This window comes from Leptidea sinapis, chromosome Z, assembly GCF_905404315.1.
Source record: "Leptidea sinapis chromosome Z, ilLepSina1.1, whole genome shotgun sequence".
Classification (NCBI taxonomy): Eukaryota; Metazoa; Arthropoda; class Insecta; order Lepidoptera; family Pieridae; genus Leptidea; species Leptidea sinapis.
In genome coordinates this window covers 25136898-25163229 of record NC_066312.1, presented here as the reverse complement: position 1 = coordinate 25163229, position 26332 = coordinate 25136898, and the positions used below count along the sequence as shown (strand labels likewise).

The window sequence follows — 26332 nt, the reverse complement described above, 5'->3', positions numbered from 1 at the left end:
CCATTTTAAATTAGCCTCCATGATGCATGAATCAAATGAAAGGGTTTACTGAAAGCACCAGTTAGCAATACCAGAAAAATATTTCTCATTTATGGACTATTTAAAAGTATGCCTTACTTCATGATATGAATTTGAAATTTCGAAGTTTCGAACATGATGGACCCCACAAGATGGACCGACGATCTGGTCAAGATTTCCCGAATACGTGGATGAGAGCAGCGCATAACCAATCGCCGTGGAAATCTTTGGGGGAAGCCTTTATCTAGCAGTGGACGTCTTCCGGCTGATGATGATGAACATTTGTTTAGCCTTCGTTATACTTCTGCAGGTGTATGGGCATGGAGTTGAAGCGTAACTACGATACGCCAGAGTTTCACGACGACCTCCGCAAGATGTATATGAAGGCGGGCGCAAACTCCGAAGACACTGTGTTCCTATTCACAGACACCCAGATTACCAAGGAGGAGTTCCTGGAAGATATCAACAATATGCTCAACTCAGGTGCGGCTGAGTTACTAGTCCAATTATCCATTTAGAACCAATTGGACACTTCGTGAATTGAACTTCGTTCTAGAATGTAAACTTAAGTTTTTTTCAAAGTTATAATTGCATTGATTCTTAACTTTGTTCAGTTAAAATACGTATTTAATGTAATAATACCAAAAAAAAGCAGTTTAATGGTTTACTTTTACTTATAAACCACTAATTATAAACAATTAAAAAACAAGTACCTACGAGAGGATAACGTGTAATATTCCAAATTAAATTTAAACGACCAGTATTGCATACCAATCAGGCTTAGTATGTTCAATAGCATGATCTCGTTTAGTGTATTAAAATCAAACCTCAATTAATCTCCAGCTACAAAGGGATTAATTTCATCACAGTGGAAATGTATGGCGGAGTGCAATTCACGAACGTAAACAATTAAGTATGAAATCGATAGGACAGGTCAGACGGGGAATTCACAGCTCACGTGGACGAGCGAATGTAAATAATTCAAAACTGAACGCTGAATAGCATGAAAAAGTTCAAAGTGAAAAATCTTTCAAATATTTTATTATTTCTTTCCCTGTGTATATTTAGCCAGTGGTATCAACTTTATATCATAACTAGCTGACCCGACAGTTGTTCTGATATAATAAATAAAATAATAGTTTTGATGAATTTGTCAATAATATATCATAACATCTAGAATTACTTCGTAAAACTTGTGGGTCCACCGGCACGTGTTTTGTCAGCTCGAATGACAATATTATGGCTGTTTGATGTGCTCGAACTTGTAGCATTCTAAGCCTATGTACTTCATTGTTACTCACTAAAGAACGCAATGCTGACATAGCAATACGACTATTTTCTTGATCTGTCTCTTTCTGGTCATCATTGCGGTTAGCAAGTGAGGTAGCTCTTCGCACATTTGGCTGACTGTGACGACCAAAGTCGTCTTCTCCTTGGCATGGTTAATTATAATTAATAAGTGGTGGCTGGATGATCTTGTTACCGGCAGGTCAGCTTGATGTGTTTTTTATTATTATTATTTCCTTCAAAGTTAAAGTTATTATATATTTTATTTTAAGAAATGCTCACATAATGCCTCTATTTATTTACGGTATGTGTGGATTGATGCATCTACTATACTCAATAACTCTTGTGTTTATAAGTATTAATTTTCTTTTTTTTGACTTACGTTTGTAAGCCTTTCAGTTTTTGACATTTGAGTATTTTTGTTGCGTCACTTTGCATATATTGTAATTGAAATGATTTGTAAAACAATTAAAATGTAAATCTTGACTTAAAAGAGTGGTAATGAGTTTCTTGCTGCTTCTTCTCATTAGCTCAATACTTTACGAAGAAGCGGTTAATTCAATAAGAAACAATATTTTTATTTATTTTTTGACATTCATAAGTGTCATTTCCGTCACCTACATGAATAAAGTGTTTTTGAATTTGAATTTGAAAATTTGAATTTAATCAAAGTGAGAAAATTTCTCACGCACTTAGCAGTAAAGTAGCACTATCACAAAAGATCAACAAAATAAATAGTAGTTAAAAAAAACTAAAAAACACCCTTTTTAGTTTTCTTTATTAATAATAGCATTTTTTGTAGTTTTTCTAACTCATTATTTGCATTGCTGAATTAAAAATTATCTTTGGTATTCGAAAATTGCCTAATATTAGATAAGTCGGTTAAAGATGATGGTTGAAATTTAAACATCAATTCCTGTCTCATAGACGATAGATGAAAATTATATAAATTGACAAAGATCTTATATTGCAAGTTGAAAAATGGAATAATTTTATCAAGTTAATGTATTGTCATCGGTCATCGATAAATCTACAAATTTTGAACGAAATCTGGCTGTTTGAAGTGGGTTTAAATTCCTCCCAAATGAGTCGGTTACAAACAAACATACATATACAGGTGAAGCTAATAAAAAGCACGTAATAAAAAAAGCACATCACAGAAATTTAATTTGTGACAAAACTTAAGATTTATTAATCTACATAAAATAATCTGATAGATAGTAATACTGTAGTTAATCTATCAACTATAGTTAGCTAAAATTAAGTTTATTTTTAACCTCCTGAGAAAGTTAGAAAGATATAAAATTCTAATTAGTTATCCATTTTAAACTATTCTTTCAATTTGATTTTTGAACGACACACATCAAAGGAAAAACAAAATAATTGTTTTTATTTCATTCCGAACTTTTTCATATTTATTCACCTTTTAAACCTTTTAAAATTAGCCAAATCGGTCGTGCCGTTCTCGAGTTTTAGCGAGACTAACGAACAGCAATTCATTTTTATATAATTATATAGATAGATGTAGATTAGTAAATATCCGGACGACCGAACCTTGCTCGGATTTGTGTTTGGAATGTACAAAACTTGAACAAAAAAAAACTAATAGGACATCTGAATTCAAACCGGGTTCTTCTGCTTTCCGGATCACCCAATGTCCTATCAGAGCTATTAGTATTGTATATAGTGGCGAAATTTTCCTTTGTATTCTAATCTTACTGTAGCTGTTTCTCGTTAAAACACGGATAAAACTACATTTTTTTAAATTGAAACCTAGCTAGATCGATTTTTTATGTAATCGAAATTTAATGTAAATCGTTGCAGCCGTTTTCGAGATACAGATTATATATATACAAGAATTGCTCGTTTAAAGATATCAGATTTATCACTAATATATTGCTTTTTGAACTGAAAACTTGGTTAGGCACGCTCATCACATTATTTTGTAATAGTATTGAATGACACTGTTCTGTTACGCTCGGCTATATAACGCTAGTTCGGGTGAACTAGGCTCGAGTCGACTTAAGGAAATTCGATCAGTCGAAGAACAATTTTCTTAAGTAATAAATACAAAGCAATAGTTAGTAAGTCTAGTATCACAATAATTGAATAGGGAACGCTAACAAAACAGAATTACTATTGATAGATATACCATTATATTTTCTGTCGCAGAAGTTCGGAATGGCCGCGTGCTTTTAAAATTAAAGTTTCTGTTTTACAGCGAGAAATGAAAATTCCCGGTAGGACTCTATCGCGTGTTTTATTTCGTTTTATTTAACAATTTTAGGAAAGCTGGGTTAAATTATTAAGTTACATACATAATTAAAGAAGGACAATTAAAAGTTTGCACAGATATGTAATTAAACCCAGAAGTGAGGGTTTCACTTTAAAAACGTAACAAATTATTTAGATTTGCAAGCGCGACATCTCAATTCAATTTCTTAATATGCAAATATTGGGGTTGAGCAGGTTATCAACTGTAAAGTAGATCCTTTAGATGAAGCCACAGCCTGAGAGTTGAACAAAGCATACAATATTTTATAAACATAACGTCACTCGAACGGTTGGCACAGTTGGAAGTGCGTTCGCACGGAACGCGAAAGGATGCAGATGCGAATCCCGCATCGTTCATAAAATTTTGTTTTCGGTTTTATTTGTGTAATGAATCCAAGAAGTAAGGATTATCACTTTAAAAACATAACAAATTGTTTATATTATGTATATTCAATTTTATTAAATTTATGAAAAATTTATGTATAATGTATGAGTTCACAAAAATCGTCACCTTTTCTCGATCTAGTATTTGTCAGAGCTATAACATGAGTAACTAGTACTAGTATGTGTTACTTAATCTAATATTCTTCACAAGATTATTAATACTTTAAAAGTAAATGTTTTTTACTATGATGTTTAAATCTTATCTTTATATAAATTTGAAACTAAGGGAGGGAAACTAAGGCAGGATTGCGATCACTCGTTGCATTATTGTTTGAATGAAAAGTCTAATTTAGGAAGCAGTGCATAGAAATACGAATACACGACGATAATATCTGTCAGTTGTGGAAGTGGAGCCTTACGATGCTTTGAGGCCGGCGCATTGCTCGGATACATCTTCGCGGAGTATTGTAGCAGTTCTGAAAAATAACTTTATTTCGCAGGTGAAGTGCCCAATCTGTTCGAAGGAGACACATACGAACAGGTGCAGACTGCGTGCCGGCCTGATGCGGCGAAGGCTGGCATTAACCCCGCTGACCGCGATGCTGTCTACTACTTTTTTATAAACCGAGTGCGCGCCAAACTACATCTATGTATTTGCATGAGTCCGGTGGGCGAAGCGTTTAGGTTTGTGTGAACTAGTAAGATCTTATATGTACGGAAAATCGTAGCTGAGTCTTAATATATTCTATGTAAGAGCAATACGGATTTGTGTTTTTGCTCTTAATAGTGATTTTCATTATTATAATACTAGAAATAAGGGATTGCTTGTAACTAATTCTATTAGGCTTCTATAGATACATAATAGCTTTAAGGGTAAATGTATACAGTTTAAAAAGTCCCAGCCACTGTACAGGCATTCTCTATAAATACATTTAAATGTTTTACTAAAAAATGGCTCTGTCGTAAATCCTCCTACTCCACAGCTGAATATCTAAGTGATCGGATAGCCTGGGACTAGATTATGATCATTTTATAGCAATAGCAATGACAGTTCAATATTGTATATTTTTATTAAAAAGAGCGCAAAAAAAATGCTGGGAGAGTTTCTTGTGCCGCTTTTTCTCTCTCAGAGCGCCATTTGTTTCCGAAGCGGTAGTAGTACCTAGTATATTAGAAATGACATCAAAAAGAAATCTTAAGGAATCGATTTTGAGAAAATAAATTCCTTTTATGCCTTTATTGATTATAGCTTAGGGAAATATCTGAAGGTGCGAGTAGAAGACCGACCTTCACTTAATGTCTCGTCTAATACACCCAGTATTATTTTTATTTATTTTATTTAATTAGAGCATCGGTAACAAGGCCAAACCAAACCAAAATACAATAAACGAATATTTAAATCATATTTAAATAGGTTTATAACTGCAAAATTACATTGACATAAAAGCAAAACATGTACATTATGTATACCTTTTTGATGTTATTGAAGATAAATTTCTATGACTATTACGTATCGCGCGCACAACGACATCTAAAAATAAAAGTTTTCAGAAATTTTCTGAAGTTTGCGACATTAATTATTTTTTTTGGTTTCTTCGACCATTATTAGGACAGACAAAGGGTTCAAGCCAATACAGCCGTATTCGTTTATATTCAATAATTTATTTTACGATTTTTACAATATTGTTCTTTCTACAAACGTGGAAAAACACGACGAATAAATAATTTTAAGGTTTTGTGAAGTTTATTATTATTATAGTCAGTGGAGTTCAGTGGAAACTGCCCATTTTCTGCTGCTGGTTTAATGAAATGAAACCGATTAGGTAGACTGAATCGGACCAAGATAAATATAACAATAAACAACACTAAAATTTATTCACTACATTTTCAGGGGACCACGAATCCGATATACATCAAACCTGCCACACATACTCTACCATTGTTTTTACTCATTATCTGAGCTGTTTATAATACCTACATGATCGCGGAATTAGCGTCCAAGTCGACACTTACCTTAACTTCCCTCAAAATAATCAATTGGTACATTCAACTTCCCTCAAAATAATCAATTGGTACATTCAATCTTATTTAATCTATCCTGTCTGCATGATCAAACCATACTTATCATTACTTATGAATGCTACATATCAAAAATTGTAGCTACCCCTCATATTGCCTACCACGTCTCTTTAATATCATTGTTTCTTAATTTGTTACTCAAGATAACTCGACATTTATTATGATAATTTTTATTTCACTGTATTCATATTACATACACATACACACCACTCTACAAATAAATAGCCAAGTATAACTTCTTGGATATTTCATATTTCGCAAAGCAAACACAATATTTTTCAACTTAGCTATTAAAGACTAATAAATCGCAAAATACTTTTGAATTAAAGTTATTAAATCAGATTAATCAACTATTAGATTTAAAGCATCTTATTATAGGACAGAGAAATAAAACAATTTACGTTTATTAATTAGGCGTTTATTTTTCAAATGAACATAACAGATATTTAAATTGCGCTGCTGCGGGTACACTCAATACACAACTGGGAATGATGGGGGCTGGTTGAAGAATTAACTGGATCTTCAAGCGAGGGGAGCACCTTCGTTGTTTTCATATGCCACCATAATGTACTGTTTTCCACAATGCGAGCAGGCGAATATGTAGTTTTCTAGTATTCTGACAAGAACGATAGCTGCAAGGACTTCTTTCGGCCCCGTCTGGATCATCTTGATATCGAGTACATGCCATCCTTTGAAGTATCCGGCGATTTCATTTGCAAAATTATTGAAGTCATTATCGGTGAACGTTCTTTCGCCCGTGTGGAATGTAAGATTTACATTCTCACACAATATTAGGTCGACGCTCGTAACCATTTTGAATTTCGCGGGCGGATAATCAGAGGCGTGATGTGGCTCCAACTACTGTCAACCAACAGGTGGCGATGTAATCACGTGTATGATGTTTGTTGGTCTACTTCGTGGAGACTACAAGGATTTCCCCCCTTAGTACTGCACACTGCGCAGAATCGAAACTTATATTCTTTGATACAGCTTTATCCAATCGTCTCCCAGGTGTATTCTGTTTGTTTCATGTCAATGTTATTAATGTTACATTGACATTGTCAACTTCATAATATTGGCACTATAGAGGTTTGATTCTCTTTGGCGATTCTTTAATTTATTGCCATTAATGTCTTGTCACAGTATTTTGCAATGAGTTTGTAATGACAATTGCTTAGCGATGTCATGTGCACGTCGCGGCTAATATTTTTATGGAAATGTACTGAAGTGCTATTTACACTAGTGCCGGGCATTTAAATAAAACACTTGAAGAATTAAAACGCGTGATAAATATGATAAATTAATTTTAAAATCAACTATGTTGTTTTTAAACAAAGCAGATAATCGTTTTTTTAATGCTACCATGAGAAAGATTACTATTTGGAACGCATTTTAAGGGTACCTAAGTAAACCTTGCTTACAGGAAGTTGGCAGAGACAAGCATAAGTCTATATAATCTATTAAGTGTTTATACTCTTAAAGTGTTATCAGTCATGCCAAACTTAATTACATCATTACGATATGTCACTGTGCGAAACAGTTTATTCGTAATTCGGTTGCTGTGTGAGTATATTACAGTGTATATAATCTAATATATAAAATTCTCGTGTCATGGTGTTAAACTTTGAACTCCTCCGAAACGGTTTGACCGATTCTCATGAAATTTTGAGTGCATATTGGGTAGGTCTGAGACTCGGACAATATCTATTTTACATCCCCCTAAATGTTAAGGGTGCTCCACACGATTTTTTTTTTAAATTTGATTATGAGTCAGCATTAAAAAATACATTCAACTTCAAATTTTCACCCATCTACGATCAACAGTTACTTTTGTATCGCGATTTTAATATCGGCAATACAACGTTTGCTGGGTCAGCTAATACTCCATATAATGTAATCATTAATATACACTGATTGTTTGTTAAAATCATACTATACCCAGGATTGCCATAAATACTGAAAAAAAGAAAAAAATTCCATTGCAAATAACATTTATTACTTTTACAGTGTATTCGTTTAATACATAAATATAAAAAAGCTGGTTCGAACTATTTTCCATTGGCTGCAATACAGTTACGAAACTTGCATTTCCAACCAAGACTATGTAGACTGAGCTTTATGACCCGACGCCCAGTCATGCTGTGAGGGGTTTCACTATCTTCTCAAAAATGGTATCTTGATACACTTGTGCTGATGTTTTGATACCTTTTTCACAAAAGTATGGCTCAGTCACTCCTTCATAGCCAAAACCTCACCAAACCATCACTGAAGTAGTGCCCACGTTGCACTCTGTCGACTAATTGGGAAGCTTCCTTAGAGCTTTGAGCATAAATTCGGTCATTTGTTAAAATGTTGCTCAATTGTAAATAATTTCAGAAAATACTATTTTGAAGTTGTATTTAAAAACTCTTTGTAATCATCAAACTATTTTTTACCGTTACGACCCAATTTTAAGCCTGCATATATTGATCACTATTGGCAAGAAACTCTAGCACTAGCACTATTTTAACAAAATATATTAACAATAGCATTTACAACAAATAATTCGTTCGTCTATGTATGTTTTATATTACACAAAGTTTAATTCCAAATTATTCAAATCAAACAACTAATAATAATCCGGAAGGGTAGGCAGAGATTACGGAAGGCCTGACAATGTCCTGACATACTTGCCTGGTTCCTTAACCACTTACTTACCTGGCGCCCTTTCAGTTTATCGTCGATCTGATCGTGAAATTCTCGTCAACATTTTCCAACACTTTCGTACAATATGCCTCAATTTATTCGTTTAGTCAATCTATTTTCATCATTCTTCACACGACCAAATCACTCCGATATTTATATTAGATCAGGGTTTACTTTATCTTATTTTACTCCACTTTTAGAAGGCTTTTCATATTCAATATTCAGATATCTATTTGTTAGGGAAAATCACGACAGTACATATCTTTCAAACCATTCATTAATTCGTGTATTATTTGTTTCAGGCGCCGATGTCGCATGTTTCCATCTCTAGTGAACTGCTGCACCATAGATTGGTTCACAAAGTGGCCACCAGAGGCACTGCTCTCAGTTGCAGAGCAGTGCCTGCAGCCTATGGGCGATGCCGCCATTATTGAGAAGATTTCCAAATTATGCGTTACTATGCACGAGGTAAGCAGTCTTTATTAATTTACGAGGAAAAGAGATCAGACGGGCTCGTCGTCCGCCTGGCGCATTACGACGTAGAACCGCAAATGATATTTGATTGAAAAAATAAGAATATGAGAGCTTTGTTGATTATGATATCATATTGAGCGTTATACAATACAATAAGAATGGGCTACTCTTAGATTAAGGACCAACTTCTCACAAACCTTACTTCTTAAAAAATTGTAGTATGTGTGTGGTATGAACCATCGTGATAGACTTGTTTGCGATTTTCAAACTATAAATTTCCACAAAAGACATTTTTCCAGTGGTAGGCTCTTTTGCACAGGATGCCGGCTAGATTATGGTACCACAACGGCGCCTATTTCTGTCGTGAAGCAGTTATGTGTAAATATTATTGTGTTTCGGTCTGAAGGGCGCCGTAGCTAGTGAAATTACTGGGCAAATGAGACTTAACATCTTATGTCTCATGGTGGCGAGCGCAATCGTAGTGCCGCTCAGAATTTTTGGGTTTTGCAAGAATCCTGGGCGGCACTACATTATTGTGGGCAAGGCATATCAATTACCATCAACTGAACGTCTTGAACGTCTCGTCCCGTATTATCAAAAAAAAAATTCAACTAGTGTTTCTAAGTCAGTCTTAAAGTCCTTTGGCAATAGTACTTATGCATTGAGAGTAAACCATCAAATCCTTCCATTTACAAATACACTAAAGATCTTCAATAATCTTCAATTGGTCAAACGTCAAACTGAATGGTGCTGAGATAATCCCTCTTCAAAAACATGTTACAGGACGTTGACAAAATGACGGACCGGCTTTATGACGAGATGCGTCGTTATTTCTACACGACGCCCAGCAGTTACCTGGACTTGCTCAAATTGTACCTAGTGCTGTTGGACAAGAAGCAACAGGAGATAATTCGAGGCCGGGATCGCATATCGTGCGGACTTCAAGTTGGTTATTTCATGATTAATGTTACAATAAACTTAATATAATTCGCGCCCCGTAAAAAGAGTAATTTGCCGAACAAATTGGCGTTATATTAAAGGTCGAGAAGGGGGAAGAAGCGTTGTATGTCAGTTGCACTGCGCTATTGGTAAAGATGTTGTGAAAATACAGTCGCGGATAAAAAGGTTGATATTATAGTTATGTATTATATGTTAGCACAACTTCTATTCAACTGTCGTGATTGTTAGTGGATTACTAGACATATATAATATTGACACACTTTTTTACACAAATTATCTTGCTCCAAGTTAAGCATATATAGCCTGTGTTATGGGTTACAAGACAATGATATATTTAATACAATATACTTACTTAAACATACATAAATTCATATAAACATACATATACACATACATAAATACATTTAAACATCCATGACTCGGAAACATACATCCATATTCATCATATAAATGCTTGCACCTACCGGGATTCGAACCCGGCACCTCTAGCTTAGTAGGTAGGATCGCTAACCACTCGGCTATACAGGTCGTCACATATGTACAACCCGGGGATCTCTTCAGTGCTACTTTACGAGGCGTAAAGGGATACTAGGTATAAAGTGAGGTATACGATGGAGAGATTACTACGATTACACAAATTATCGGCCGTTTTCAAAACGTATCTCTAGTTAAGGATAGATTGCTATCACCGTTTAATGACAAAATTTTATCTATCCATAGCTTGCGTTTCACAATCATGGATAAGTGCTATCTATCTGTTAAGAACAACAGATATCTTCTTGAAACGTTTAGTTCTTCGCTGCACAAATGTTTAATGCGAAAACATTTTTTTTTATTTCAATAATAATACTTGTATATTTTTTCCTGATTTTTATGATAATGTTCCTTTTTCATTTCTGAACTCATCTCCTATGTGTGATTCTGTAAAAGAAGTAATTAATGTATGAAAATATATTACAAAAATTATAAATTTCCTAGTGTAAATAGTTAGAAGTATAAATAAGTAATAGAGACCTAGATTTTGAGTATGGATGCGGATGATATGATATACTTAGTGCCACTATTAATATATGAATATCTTGTTGAGTGTAATTTGGTAGCTCAACAAAATTATAGAACAATGTTGCTGTAGCTCTAGACATATCAGAGACAATACAACAAGCGGATGCTATAGACACTCCGATAAAATCTTCAAGAGGCTCTAGCATAGTACCCAATGCATAGAAACCTCGAGCCAAAAGTATTCTGATGAAGGGTTGTGACGCCATGATTTCTGAAAAAATAAGAACTTTAATAAATGCTGATATTATTGTCGCAGTAGGTACAAGCCTGTATGTTATAGTTCGGTTCTAGAATAAGAACTATACCTTACCTCTGGATGTTACAAAAATATGGCTGTAACAAATAAATTCACAATTATCAAAATCATCAAAAACAATCAGATTCATATAATTCACTCATGGTTTATATTCCGATGTTGACAGATAAACAAATGACGTTAGGGTTGGCTACGTCTATCGGACAGTAACTTCAAACTTGAAAATGCTAGTAATCAGTAGTGTCTCGAGCTTTTTGAAAAGTGAGTAAGCGTAAAAGGATAGATTTGTTAGTAAAACTAAGAATAGGTTATTGAAAACGGCCTTACGACTTTTACTACGGTAGATAGATAAATTTTTTGAATATTTTGAAAATCACAAAATTTTGTTAGTCTTGTAGTAAGTGATCAACGCCTCGTGTGGTGCACCTAAATAGCTATAGAGAGCTTTCCCGATTTTAAGCAAAGTAGAAGTATGCACTTTTAGTAAAATGACATCCCATTTTAATATTGCAGACCTCAATTGATACAAATATGTTTTTGCAGAAACTGTACGAGACGTACGACGTTGTCGGCGTGATGGAGCAACAAGTCCGTGAAATGGAACCTATACTGGCCAAGAAGGCTGAGGAGGTAATGTTATGGTTTGTTTTCTGGGTAGTGCAGTGACCAGATATGAGACCTAACTAGTTAATTTTTTGCCCCGAAAATCCCAGTCAGTATATTATTCAATCTAAATCATTATCGCCAATTCCGAGATGCAAAATATAAATAGAACAATATATTTTTATTGAAGATCAGGACAAACGAGTGTTCGGGTCACCCGATGCTAAGTGCCAACCACCCACATTCTCTTGCAACACCATAAGCATTGGCGGCCTTTTAGAAAAGTGTACGCACTTTTTTTGAAGGTTTATATGTCGTAGCGTCCAGGAAACACCGCACTAGGAAGTTTATTGCACAGCTTGGTAGTAAGTGGAAGAAAGTTCCTTAAAATCCGCTCCGTGGAAGAACGCCACACATCCAGATGGTGGGGATGATATCCTAATTTGTGGCGTGTCGGGCGAAGGTAGAAGACGAGAACTACCCAAAATTAACTGGAAGTTAACGATGCGGACTGTATTAAAAAGAATGTCCCTCTTTTAGTCTACGAGTTCGGATACCCCTTTGTACAACAAATTATGGTCTGTTTTAGAAGACGCACATAGAGTTGCTAAGAAATTTCTAGAAATAACAGTGAATAAATTCCCATGAAAACAGTGTGATTCCGTAGATTCGTTGTCAAATAGATTAATTATATGTATATGAATAGACCTGCATTAAAGCCCATTTCGTATACAATTCTTTTTTAATACAAACAAATAATATTATATATAATATAATAGCTACGATATTGTTTTATTTTTATATTTTGCAGCTGTTCGTATTAAATTTGTACATTTTTATTGTTAAAGTTTAGAATAATTAATTGATAATTAGTGTAAGATTAATAATGTATCTAATATTACTGACTTGAATAAATTATTATTATTATTATACCATTAATATATTCATTTTAAAATATAAACCATGTAAAGGATTAATAAATAATTGAATACATTTCTTTATTTAAAAGAATCTCCGAATAATCCGAAATTAGTCAGTACCAACATCGATGAATTGTGAGTGAAGCAGTTTTAAATAAGTAAAATAAAAATGTTTCTCGAAAGTTTAAATTATTTAAGTAAATATGATATCCAGGGTATGGCGCTCGTCGCTAAATTGAAGGTAGAGCAACAGGCTGCGGATGAAGTAAAGACAGCGGTCATGAAAGACGAAGCGGAAGCTAAGGTAATTATATTTTATCAGTAACCATAGAACAAAGTGTAGGCATCGTTATTAAGCTGAACTAAGAACTGAATTGTCCAATATTGTTATAGATAAAAGCCGAAGAGGTGAAGGCGATAGCTGACGAGGCAAAGGCAGATTTGGCTTTGGCCATGCCGGCAATGGAGGCCGCCCAGAATGCCTTGAAGGCGTTGAACAAAGCTGACATCAATGAGTTGAAAGCCTTCCAGAAACCGCCTACGCTAGTGCGATTTGTTATGGAGCCTGTCTGCATTTTACTTGGCGCTAAGTTAGTTATTTAGTTTTCTATATTTAACATGCCAATGATGTTTATGTTAATTCCTCTATTGCAACTTTAGAGCCATGACGCCGAAATGGCAAAAATTTCCTCCTTGTCCGTAGAAAAATTCTTTAATGGCTATGCTGTATGTCGGTGTATCTTTAAGCAATTGACAACCTAGAAACTCTACCACAGCTTTCCTATTCTTAATTTAGCTATCCAAAAGAACCGTATCATGTGTATGCCACGTATCGTTTAAGTGAGGCATAACTATAACTACATTGTTACAAAACAGACCCGATTGGGATTCGACGAAGAAACTCCTGGCTGATGTCAACTTTATTGGAAAATTAGAGGAATACGACAAGGATCATATCCCAGAGGCAACACTCAAGAAGATCAAAGTCTACCTAGTTCATAAAGACTTCAACCCTGATACAGTCGTCAAAGTATCTAAGGTACGTAAAAACTACACCGGTTTTAACAATTTCCTTTGGATTATATATTAACAAATCGCCCACAAAAGTAAAAACTCGGAATTGCAAATCGCATGATTCAGCTCAATTTGTGAATCTTATGTGCTCGAGGTAAAAAATAAACTTCACCTATGGTTATCCGTATGATAGGCGACCGTAATTGGCTTCCAGTTATTGATATGTACTCATGCTGTCAAGAACATATACAAATATATTTTTATGGCTGATAACGCATTAATCGGAACATTATGCTTTCCTTGTCACTATTAACTCCACGATTCATTTGCTTACGAGTATACTATATGAACAAAAATTGTCACTCTCTTTGATGGGAAAAGCAAAAAGAAAAGGTAGAATGACAAGTCACGATATTTACATACCCGTTCCTTGTATATTATGATCGTAACGCAAATTAAAGCGTAAGTTCTTAAATATTATTCTTGTGATACAGGTGTGTCGTTCAATGGTGCTATGGGTTCAAGCTATCGACATGTACGCTAAAGTATTCCGTGTCGTCGAACCAAAGATTATCAAGTGAGTTTGTATCTTAGTTTATTCGAAGAAGTTCTTAGAAATATAGTTATTAGGATTTTGCAATTAGAAGTTGAACGGCCCAGTTAAATGTAGTATATTAATACTACAATTATTATAGAGGTGAGGAGTGAGCATTATTCGCATTTTAGTGAGCAGAAGCAACAAGAAGATACATTATATTTCACTGTTCTCGCCATGCTTTCCGACTATGATTTATGTCATTTATATTCTTTGGGTTTATTAAAAAGATTCTATATCGTGCAGGCATAAAGAGGCTGCGGGAATATTAAAGAGTGTAATGGCAGTGCTACGAGCGAAGCAGAAAGAGGTGGAAGCAATTGAAGCCCAGCTTGCAAAAATGATGAATGAATTACAGGTGAACATAATGAGCTACATGTTGTTATTAAAAGAAAATGAAAGAACAAACAGGTAGCGGTAAAATAAAAGTATATCCATCATTCAATAGGTTTTATTCGTAATTTAAATTTTTGAGCTAGTAATTATAAATTTATTAACCGTTTTTAAAATACATTTCGTTTTGATCTTCTGATATAAAAGTAAGTGGTGTTGATATGTTAGTCCTAGAATCTTTTTTTACATAACGAATTTTGTTTGTAGGTTGTCGAAGAGGAACGTTTAAAACTCCAGGCAGATGTAGACTTGGCGGGCGCAAGGTTGTCACGAGCTGGTAAGCTCACGCAGGCGCTCGCTGATGAGCAGACGAGGTGGGAGGATAGCGTGAAGGTATGGAGCACTGAGACTCCTTTTTTATAATAATTAGGGACAAGACGAGCAAGGCGTTCAGCTGACGGTAATTGATACGCCCTGCCCATTAAAATGCAGTGCCGCACAGGATTCTTGAAAAGCCCTTGTTAAGTCTAATTTGCCCACTAATTTCAGTAGCTACGGCGCCCTTCAGACCGAAAAACAGTAATGCTTCGCTGCAGAAATAGACGACGTTGTGGTACCCATAATCTAGACGGCATCTTGTGCAAAGGAGACTCCAACTTCTTGGTTGATTCGATCACCAAGTTTTCATCACGTTGTAGGTCTACTACTACGTGAAGTATTAAAAGTGCCTCACGATATATTGTTAATTAGGATTACTTACGCTTAGATTACTTGCTAGGCCTATAAGAAAAAAATATAACTTAGATCTATTATATGTGACGAAACATAAAATCTGAAATTATAAAATGCACAGAATGCAATAAACACTCACACACACACAATGTTTTAGATTATTATTGTATTAGATTGACCGACAACTGTCACCCTCGATTAATATTATTTTTCGATAAAAAAAGAAATTTAATGTAATTAATTAATTTTGTTATAAATTTGCAATCAATAAAAGTATGTAAATTGGAACTTGGAAGCAGTTTAGAAATTTTTCTTAACTATCGATTATACTTCATTCAGAATAATACTATCGGCAGAAGTGGCAGATTCTGACATTTATGCTGGCACAGGAACCAATCGAGAATATTATTAAATTTAAAAATTATGGACACATTTGACTTTCAGGCAGCGACGCAACTGTTGCATTGCACGATTGGAGACATAATCATAGCGTCTGGTTGCATCGCGTACTTTGGAGCCTTCCCTTCGCACTACAGAAGAGAACTCGAGACTAAATGGGTTGAGCATTGCAACGCACTCGAAATACCCTCTTCCGATAATTTTGAGTATGAATATTTCTGCTAATATAGCTCTCAATAAATATACCATTCACCCCGCTTTTTAAGGATGTTCTAAAGCATTTAGTTTTGATTTCATAGCCTCAGATAGTTGATGCATGGCTTATTAGCTCTGTAATATGTACCAGGGATGTTACGGATATTCGCATCCGCATCAATTGATACGGATCTATTACGGATGCGGATCTGCAACAAGCAAACACCTTCAATGACAGTGGGCGGTGCTGGAGTGTAATACTGTCCTAGACTAAACTACCCGTCCGAGAAATGGGATGGGCATCTGTTCTTATGTATCGGCTTCAAAACCAAGGATTGACGGTTGAAGTTTCTTCTACCCTACTGGATGTATACAGCTAGTTCTATCCATAGATCATGTTATGCTTTAGTGAAAATGAAGTAGTATTCCTGAAACGTTTTTTAAGATGGAACTCTCACTTCTATTTTGGTGTTCGTGTTTGGTGGGTTCTTTCGTTTGTATATGTAGTTGGATGAGTTACTTTACTTTTTCGAAATATGTTCATATGAGGTTCTGCAATGTCAGCGGTAAAGAAATTTCTTATTATTTAATACATTTCAAAGTACTGCAGCTACTTATTAAATTAATTAGTTATGCAACAAAATGTATAGTTTATAAAAAAAGCTATGGAATGTGGATTGAAAAATAATTTTAATTTTTTATTATATTCTGGAATGAAGTGTTATCTGTACAAGCGAACTTCGGTAAAAAATAAATTTATATTGTATATTTTAAATGCTATATTTTTTAATAATACTTCGATTTGGTTCCAGTTTAATAAGTGTAATGGCGGACTCGTACACCGTTCGCACGTGGAACGCACAGGGTTTGCCCCGTGATGCCGTGTCTACGGAAAACGGCATCCTGGTAACAAGGGCTGGTAGATGGCCCTTGACCATAGACCCCCAGGAACAGGTGACTGAATTTGGAACTAATTAAGTGTCAAATTATTCAAGCTGTTATGGTTTTAGGCTCCGTATTTCTTCTCAAAGAAACCTTATAGATTATGTGGCTGGTCTGTCTGTCTGTCTACCTCTCAGTAAAGACTCTTCGTCTCAATAATGCAAGAATGCGTGGAGGTATCAAAGTCAACATATGTGCGGAAAAACTATAACTTGTGATAGAAACACAAACAACGTCCACTCCTTCAACCAATGACTGTAATATACACACACTAGCTCTACTTTTGCGAACATATGGTAGATTCAGTAAATTAAAGAAATATTTATTGTGACGACAAAAGCGCTTCGTCTGAGCATAATTTAATAAAGTTTATTTGGCTTTGAATCTGCAACTGAACTTTGAGTCCGTTTTTCTCAATTGCTCGAGCTAATGAAGTCGAAATCGCTTGAGATGACAGGATCTGGATAAACATCAGAGAGCTCCAGCTTCTTCCTGGCTGGGCTACCAACGTTCTCATGATTCCTGTCGCGTTGCAAGGGATCGTGGGCGGTCATAATCACCAAACATCAAACAAATTGATAATCTCAACATATTCTCTATATTTATAATACATTACTGTTGTAGCAATATATATATATATATATATATATATATAATAAATTACAGTTGGATAAACATCTGGTAATAATAACCTGCAAATGATAATAACCTGCTCAACCCCAATATTTGCATATTCGGAAATTGACTTGAGATAGGTTGGTTCAGTGGAAAAGCGCTCGGACATAACTTGAGAGGTCGCGTGGTTCCAGTCCCGCATCGTTCAAAAAATTTGATTACAAATTTAATTTGTAATGAATATTATTTATAAATTTCCAGGCGAATAGATGGATAAAGATGATGGAACGTAATAACGGACTCCAAATCACCAAGTTGAACGATCCAGCATACCTTCGTATCTTGGAGAACTGCATCCGACTAGGCTGGCCCATGATGATAGAGGATCTAGGGGAGGCTCTTGACGCAACCCTCTCACCTGTATTACTTAAACAGACTTTCTTGCAGGTAATTTAAAAATACATTTAACACACAAATTATATACATACACTAGCTTACCCAGATAACGTTGTATTGGCATATAAAGTAATTAATAAAATCAATAATTAAAATTTGAGGGGTTTAAAAAATAGATGCAACCGATTCTCAGACCTACCAAATATATTGTACAACAATTATTGTATTCGATTGCCAGCAACCCTATAGCGGATTTGCGGATAGAACAGAAATATATAAAAATCGCGATAAAAAATAGAAGGGTGAAAAGATTTGAATTTGTGTGTATTTTACAATGCTGAATCATAATAAAATAAAAATAAAAGAAATTGTCAAATAAATAAAAATAATATATTTAGGGGTTTACCCTCAACTTTCAGGGGTATGAAAAATAGATGTTGGCCGATTCTCAGAAAAAGAAATTTCATACAAATCCGTTTCGGAGGAGTTTTCTAACTCCGGGACACGAGAATTTTGTATATTAGATTGATTCACTTTATAGATCAAAAACAATGTGCTTAAAGAAATTTGTGTTATTGCCTCGCTGATCGCGGTTAAAAGATCAAGTGTTATGAGTACGTGCATGTATGGTGCATCAACATCTCTGTACTATTATATAAATCTGTAGGCTCTGTCTGTATACACATTTCTTTGTGTACTTTTTTAAACATATGTTTACGTTTTGCGACCGATACCAATGTTCAGATTATAGAAAATTTTGACTGCCTGCATGTCCGTAATGTTTACCGCCTTCATTCATACTAACACGCTTATGGAAAGTATAAACTTATATTAATAATTAAAAATATACGTGATTTTATTCATGACCACAGTTGACAAACAATTAAATTGTCATAAATATAAACAACTATCAACCATCTGTCATTTACCCGAGAAACATCGATTGTGTATATAGAACAATCTCCAGATACTTTTTGTGGTCTGTAAAATCACTACCAGAATATAGAACAAACCATTCAATCTCAAATATACGCAGTCAATTCTGTCCAATCTCTCTGCCCGCGCCTCACTCTCCGTTCAGTACTACCAACGTTCCATACATTACCGCTTTAGGGCTTATTTAATGCGGGGACCACATTGGTATTTTATCATTTATCACCGATGTTTTAAACACGTTATGAGGTTGTATTAGTTCGTTTCACGTGGTTCCGTTTCAGCTAAATTGGAAACAGAAGGTTTGAAGTAGATTGACGGCCGTTTTCAATAACCTTTCTATCCTTAGTTTAACGCTTACTTACATTTCATTAAACTATCGACATAAAGATTTGAATTATAACTATATTGGACATAACTATGGATAGATAAGATCTTATCATTAAACGGTGACAGCACGGTATCCGTAACTAGAGATACGTTATTGAAAACAGCCGTAATACAGATTTATTAAATTTCAATAACCAATTCTTATCGCTTTGAAAAAGAGAAGAATAATTTGTTAAAATCATGGTCATGTAGTGTGTGGTCAAAGTCTGAAGTCAGTGCAGATCTCCTTTAAACTTAATTTGTTTCAAGGCCGGCCGTCTGCTAATACACTTGGGCGACAGTGATATAGAATACGACACAAACTTCCGTTTGTACATGACAACAAAGCTCGCAAACCCGCACTACTTACCCGAGATATGCATCCAAGTAACTCTGGTCAACTTTACAGTCACCCTGTTCGGATTGGAAGAACAATTGCTAGCGTATGTGTTTTTAATGTTAAAAGTTACTGATAAGTATTCTTACATGTACGGGTCACGAGTTCTTGGATATAAGATTGACTGATTACTTACAATATTATTCTCACCTTTTTAATAAACATCACCCAAAAGTACCAACTCAAGTTTTCCCTGTAAAAATAGTATTGCCGAGTCGTATAGCCATCCACTTGGACCCACAGTGCTATGGATGCTGGTCAAGGCGCATGAATTTCCTTCTTTATTGACTTGTATCACCAAAACTTAACCTTATTTTTATATTATATGTGTTTACTAAAATAACGAATAACTAAGGGGAAGTTAATTAATATAACGCATTAAACTATCCTTGTTCTAAAAATAATCGCATTACAAGTACATTTCCCATAGGAGTTCATGTTTCATATGCCATTAAAGTCAATTTGTGTTTCAGTGACGTAGTCCGATTGGAGCGGCCTGATCTAGAGGTTCTTCGAACTGAGCTAATAGTTCGAATCAATGCTGATAAGGCAACGCTCTTGGAGATTGAAGACAAGATTTTGAGACTATTGTACGCGTCCTCGGGGAACATTCTAGATGACGAGGAATTAATTGAGACGCTCAATGAGAGTAAGGTATGAGTAATTTACGAATGTATTGGTCTTCACAGAATATTCCGCAGTTATTTCACCTATACTGTTTTTCTTTGGCCTCTTACAGGAAAGTACAAGGGGAGTATTCAATAATTCTTGCATAGTAACTGTTGCAAGTGAATAATCAGGTATATAATCTTGTAACATTACGGTTACTGTCCTTACCCATGTAGGTAGGTATTTTGTGTGACAGTATCTTCAGTACTAAAAAAAATAAACCAACAAAGAAATTGAAAATGCTAACTTGCGTTTTCCTTGAGGGTTCCAGTCTAGGGCTTGCCTCGGTATATGGTTGGGATCCCTCCGGAGTGTGTAGCTCCATTTGCGGCGTTTTATCTGTTGGTCGATTGGGACTTCATGACAACGTTGCCAAAGATGATCGTTAGAAGTTTCGTCGGGCTAGTGAAAATCGAGGTTAATTTGAAGGCATCGGTAAACGAAAACCTAAAGATGATGCTTGGTGACCTTCCACGTCTCACAACCATACTAACTACCTCTACCAACTTAATATTCTTGAAATTGAATAGGAAACATCAGAAATAATCAATGCACGCCTGGCAGAAACGGAAGCAACTGAAGTGAACATATCGGCCGCGCGGGAGAAGTACCGCACCGTCGCCACTAGAGGCGCTGTGCTCTACTTTGCAGTTGCCATGCTCGCCGACATCGACCCTATGTACCAATTCTCACTTAAGTATTTCACTCAGGTAATCCATCATCTTATCCCGTTTTGTTCTTTAGTGGTCAAGCACTATTATATTCTTTCTCAGGAATAATGTAAATAGCTCACCAGCTTCATCCGTCCGTTCATATATTATCCGTTGAGCGTCACTGGATGCCGGTATTGCGAAAGGCAGCGTATATATACCAATCATATCACTCCATAAGATAGGCAACCTGAATGTTTCCCAGTTGTTTGGATTAAGAGATCTTTAATCTATGTGTCTTTAAAAATGAGCAACAGTTATAAACCACCTTCTTAATAGCATCCATTCACTATTCACAAAATATGCAAGAGCCAATAGCTGTGGAAATCTCGTTTCGGTTATATTTGTGAATCTTACTACGTCGTAGTTCGAATAAAAATTGTATCCGGCGATTCTTTTATACAATCACAGATATTGTAGAATGGACGCTAGACAACGATATAAAACGACTAAAACGACTAACGACTAGAAAATAACGGACGAGATGAGCAATACGTTAAACTGATGGTGATTGATAGGCCCTGCCCATTACAATGCAGTGCCGCTCAGGATTCTTGAAAAACCCCAAAAAATCTGAGCGGCACTACAACTGCTCTCGTTACCTTGAGACATAAGATGTTAAGTGTCATTTGCACAGTAATTTCAATAGCTACGGCGCCCTTCAGACCGAAATACAGTAATGCTTACACATAACTGCTTCATGGCAGAAATAGGCGCTGTTGTGGTACCCATAATCTAGGCGGCTTCCTGTGCAAAGGAGCCTCCCACTGGTGGTGTGATGGGTGAGAGTGGTTATATACTATAATTTTATCTATCATCCGTCAATGACTGACATAATAAAGAGGTATGTAAATGGGGTTGATTCTAGATCTTCAGCTTAGTGATTGAGAAGAGCGAGAAGTCCGACGTACTCGAAACAAGACTCCAGATCCTTCACGCGGAGATCACGTTGTCGGTGTACCGTAACGTGTCGCGGGGACTATTCGAACGGCACAAGTTGGTGTTCAGCTTCCTATTGAACATGGCCATCTACCTCCACTGCGGTCATGTCACGCAGAATCAGTTCAACTTCATACTGCGCGGACCGGCAGGCACTAAAGTGGTGAGTGTCTATTGCCACGAGAATTGTCCACGTAAAGAACCATTGCGAAAAAAAAATGTTAATTTAATCATCATTGAACATTCGATTAAAAACTACTTTTAAATTAAGTTATATGGAATACTAGAACGCTTCATAATCATATTGATAAGGCAGAGCTATAACATTTTGTTATTTCGCTGTTAAGATATTGTAAAACTCGGCCCTAATAAGAACAAAGGAGACATTATTTGACGAGACTTCGTAGCTTTCACGACTATAATAATATTCCAAGGAATTTCGAGTATTTAATACTGATTGAACGATTTTTAATTTTAAATTATTAGAATATAATTTAATATATTTTAGTTTTGCGAATGTAGGCGACAGACGAAATTAGGCAGGCTAAGCTGAATTGGAATCTATGTCTCCATAGTAAGTTTTGGCATAATTTAAATGTACATAGCATACGATTTGCTATGCATATACCCCCAAGGCACGCGATGTTTTAATTATACATCAGCGAATACAAAAGTCTGTAAGCATTTGCAAAAATATTCAGATTTCTACAAAGTGGCTGTTTTTGTGTCAGAATACTGTTAAACGGAGTTGTTTTAAATATATTCATAGGTGCCACCGAAGAAACCGTTAGTAGAAGCAATGACAGATCAAATGTGGCTGGCAGTCCATCACTTGAATGAGACCGATGACACATTTAAAGGCCTCGTAGACGATTGTATGAAGAAGATCACCATCACAATAGGAACTTTCAATGTCGTAAGTATATTTAAAATGAGATTTAGACTTGTTACCTCACACCTCCCACCTCCACGGCTAATAACAAATTTAGAGTTTGACAGGGTCTATGACGATGCAATCTTCATAGAGTTCAAAAATTTCGACATAGTTATATTGTTACATTTTTACCGGTGGGAGGCTCCTTTGCACAGGATGCCGGCTAGATTATGGGAACCACAACGGCGCCCATTTCTGTCGACGGGACGAGACGAGCAGGACTCAGCTGATGGTATTTGATACGCCCTGCCCATTACAATTCAGTGCCGCTGAGGGTTCTTGAAAAACCCAAAAATTCTTAGCGGCACTACAATCTAGCCGGTATCCTGTGCAAAGGAGCCTCCCACTGGTATAATTGCTATTAGCCATTGATGACTTAATTTAATACAAAATTTTGTGTAGGACATTCACGTGAACAAGACGGATAAAGGCGTTGCTAATACTGTGTGGGATGAAAGGCTGAGCGCATTCGAGAAGCTGATGATCATCAAGTGCTTGAAGGAGGAAAAGCTGGTATTTGCAATAGCACAGTACGTGAGCATTAGCCTGGGGTCCGTCTTCATCGAGAGCCCGACAGTCCAGCTAAGTACTCTGTAATTATATTCTTATTTTTATATAAAACTGGGAAACCTTAAAACCATCGGTCAAGTTAATTTTCAAACAAGATGTATAGTCCTTTTACGGGTAAAAAAACAAACAGGGATCAAATAGAATCAGATTAGGTATGCATCTCGATTTAGAAGAACTTGAGATGCTTGTTGAACGTGCTTAACATTCGGAAGCGGTACTATTACTCTAACCCTTCACCACAAACTTGGAAATGGACACATTGCTTCTGAATGCCTATAATAATTTGATTTAATTTAGAAATTAATGTTATGACATATTATAACAATGCTATTTACGAAACATTCGCATGATCCACAAGATTATACAGAATTTTATTTCATTAACGTTTGAAAAAAAAAATCCACTTGGGAAAAGGTTGAGCTGTAATGAGAAGAAGTAGTAAGACTTTCATTGCCCCTGTTTTACACAATATTTACATGTGTTGACAGCTACGCCGATACTACATCTTCCATCCCATTGGTATTCGTTCTGAGCACTGGGTCGGATCCATTTGGCGCTTTTCAAAAGTTTGCCACCGAGATGGGAGTGCGCGACAAAGTCCATTCTATATCTCTGGGCCAGGGCCAAGGACCAGTTGCAGAGAAAATGATAAACGCGGCGAAGCCAAAAGGAGATTGGGTGTTTTTGCAGGTACGTTATACATATAAAAAGGGTTTTTAGATTTTTCAAGTTCAGATGTTTATCAAAGAAGGATTATAAATTTATTTATAATTATTAAAAAACCGGGTAGGGTAGTTGTATGGTATGTTTGTTGTTACTTTTACTTTTAAAACTAGAATAAGTTAAATTTAAATTATTTATTAGTCTAAGGCTACAATTTTGGTATTTATCATAAAAGAAAAACACATATATATATATACATATTCCTTTTACAGAACTGCCACTTGGCAGCGTCCTGGATGTTGAGCTTGGAAGTCATAGTAGCACAAATGAGCGGTGGCGAAGCGACGGGACTAAGTCCAGACTTTCGACTATTTTTGAGCTCCATGCCTACTCCGAAGTTTCCCGTGTCAGTCCTGCAAAATTCTGTGAAAGTAACAAACGAACCGCCAAAAGGATTGAAAGCAAATGTTAAGCGAGCTCTGATAGAAATGGATGAAGACTTTTTTGAAAATCATGGTAAATGAAGTTTTGCAAAAAAAAAAACTGAAGAATTGGGAAACAGCAGTATATTCTTTGTATATAAAAATTTCATGTCACGTTGCTTTTCTGCGATGAACTCCTAAACTACTGAACGGATATTAATAAAATTTTGCACACTATGTGCAATTTGATCCAACTTGAAAGATGGGATAGTTTTATTTTGATTAGTGACCATTTATATCTTTTTCAATTTCCAATTTTATTTCTGTATGAATTATTATATTTATATTTAAATTATATCATTAAAACTACAGGGCAAACGAAGTGGTTAGTTTAATTATTGAATTTCTACAAATTACATAATTAACAAAAACAATTGTTTGTAATGCAATTTTGTATATATGCATTTGTTTAGGTTGTAAGCGCATCGGTCGTCAGAAAGTTAAATTACATAAAATGAATTGAATTATTAAACATATTAGACATACATTAATATCTTCGTAGTGGATATATAGCATGATAATCACTGAACTCTACTGTATACCACTGGACTGGCGGCTGTCAAAGTGCTTTTGTGGCTGTTTGATATTCGCCATTTTGGCGCTGTTGGCCATGTAGCGGGAGTCTGGTACTAATATCAATAAATTGTGGGAAACTATTCACAAAAAAGGAATTGTGTACTTTATTACGTTGATTCTTGAAGTATAAATAACACGGAAAACGTTGTTGAAAAAATTGTACGCTCCTTCGCAGCCATTTGTATTATAAGTCAAAAATAATTCTCTGGACGCTCGCGAGTGACGCTTCAAATAGGCACAAGAAATTTGCTGTCAAAGATATGGAACAGCCTGTCCAGTGGTATATAATGATGTCAGTGATGTTAATTAATACAAAAATGTCGATGTTATGATGCTCTGAAGTTCCATGATGGTGATAACTATATATAAATAGTTTTTTTTTAAACTACGTTTTAGCTCATGTGACGCGATCAATAATCGTAAAGTTTTGCTCAAAATTTAGACCATTTTACAATTTTGATATTACCTAATCCCTAAAAACTATTATTTTCAGTTCTTGGACAAGATTGGCGGACAATGCTCTTCGGTATTTGTATGTTCCATGCCATTATCCAAGAGCGGAAGAAGTTTGGACCCCTCGGGTGGAATATCACATACGAGTTTAACAATAGCGATCGGGAATGTGCCATGTTGAACTTGCAGATGTTTTGTGAAGACGGACATATCCCTTGGGATGCTCTGGAGTATATTACCAGTAAGGATCTAATGAAGTAGATAAGTGAACTAGATAAATTTGTATGCTTGAGAGAGCGGGCTTTGTTGGGTATCAAATATGGATTAAAGCGTTTTATCAGAGATGAAACAAATACAACCCATATGTAAAATTATCCAAATGGTAAAGAATTACGTAAAGTAAATAATTAATAT

The 26332-nt window shown here is 35.5% G+C and overlaps 1 protein-coding gene across 1 annotated transcript; it reads left to right on the top strand.

The window, feature by feature from the left end:
- Nucleotides 1-335: 335 nt before the first annotated feature.
- Nucleotides 336-20923, top strand: LOC126978267 (dynein axonemal heavy chain 6-like). The gene is made up of 18 exons (XM_050827005.1): nt 336-501; nt 4464-4647; nt 9030-9195; nt 9985-10146; nt 12023-12109; nt 13217-13306; nt 13396-13592; nt 13879-14041; nt 14511-14593; nt 14858-14969; nt 15212-15337; nt 16121-16281; nt 17083-17224; nt 18089-18274; nt 19796-19968; nt 20396-20576; nt 20662-20767; nt 20855-20923. The coding sequence occupies exons 1-17, from the start codon at nt 339-341 to the stop codon at nt 20716-20718; spliced, it is 2433 nt and encodes an 810-aa protein (XP_050682962.1). The 5' UTR covers nt 336-338; the 3' UTR covers nt 20719-20767; nt 20855-20923.
- The last annotated feature ends 5409 nt before the right edge of the window (nt 20924-26332 follow it).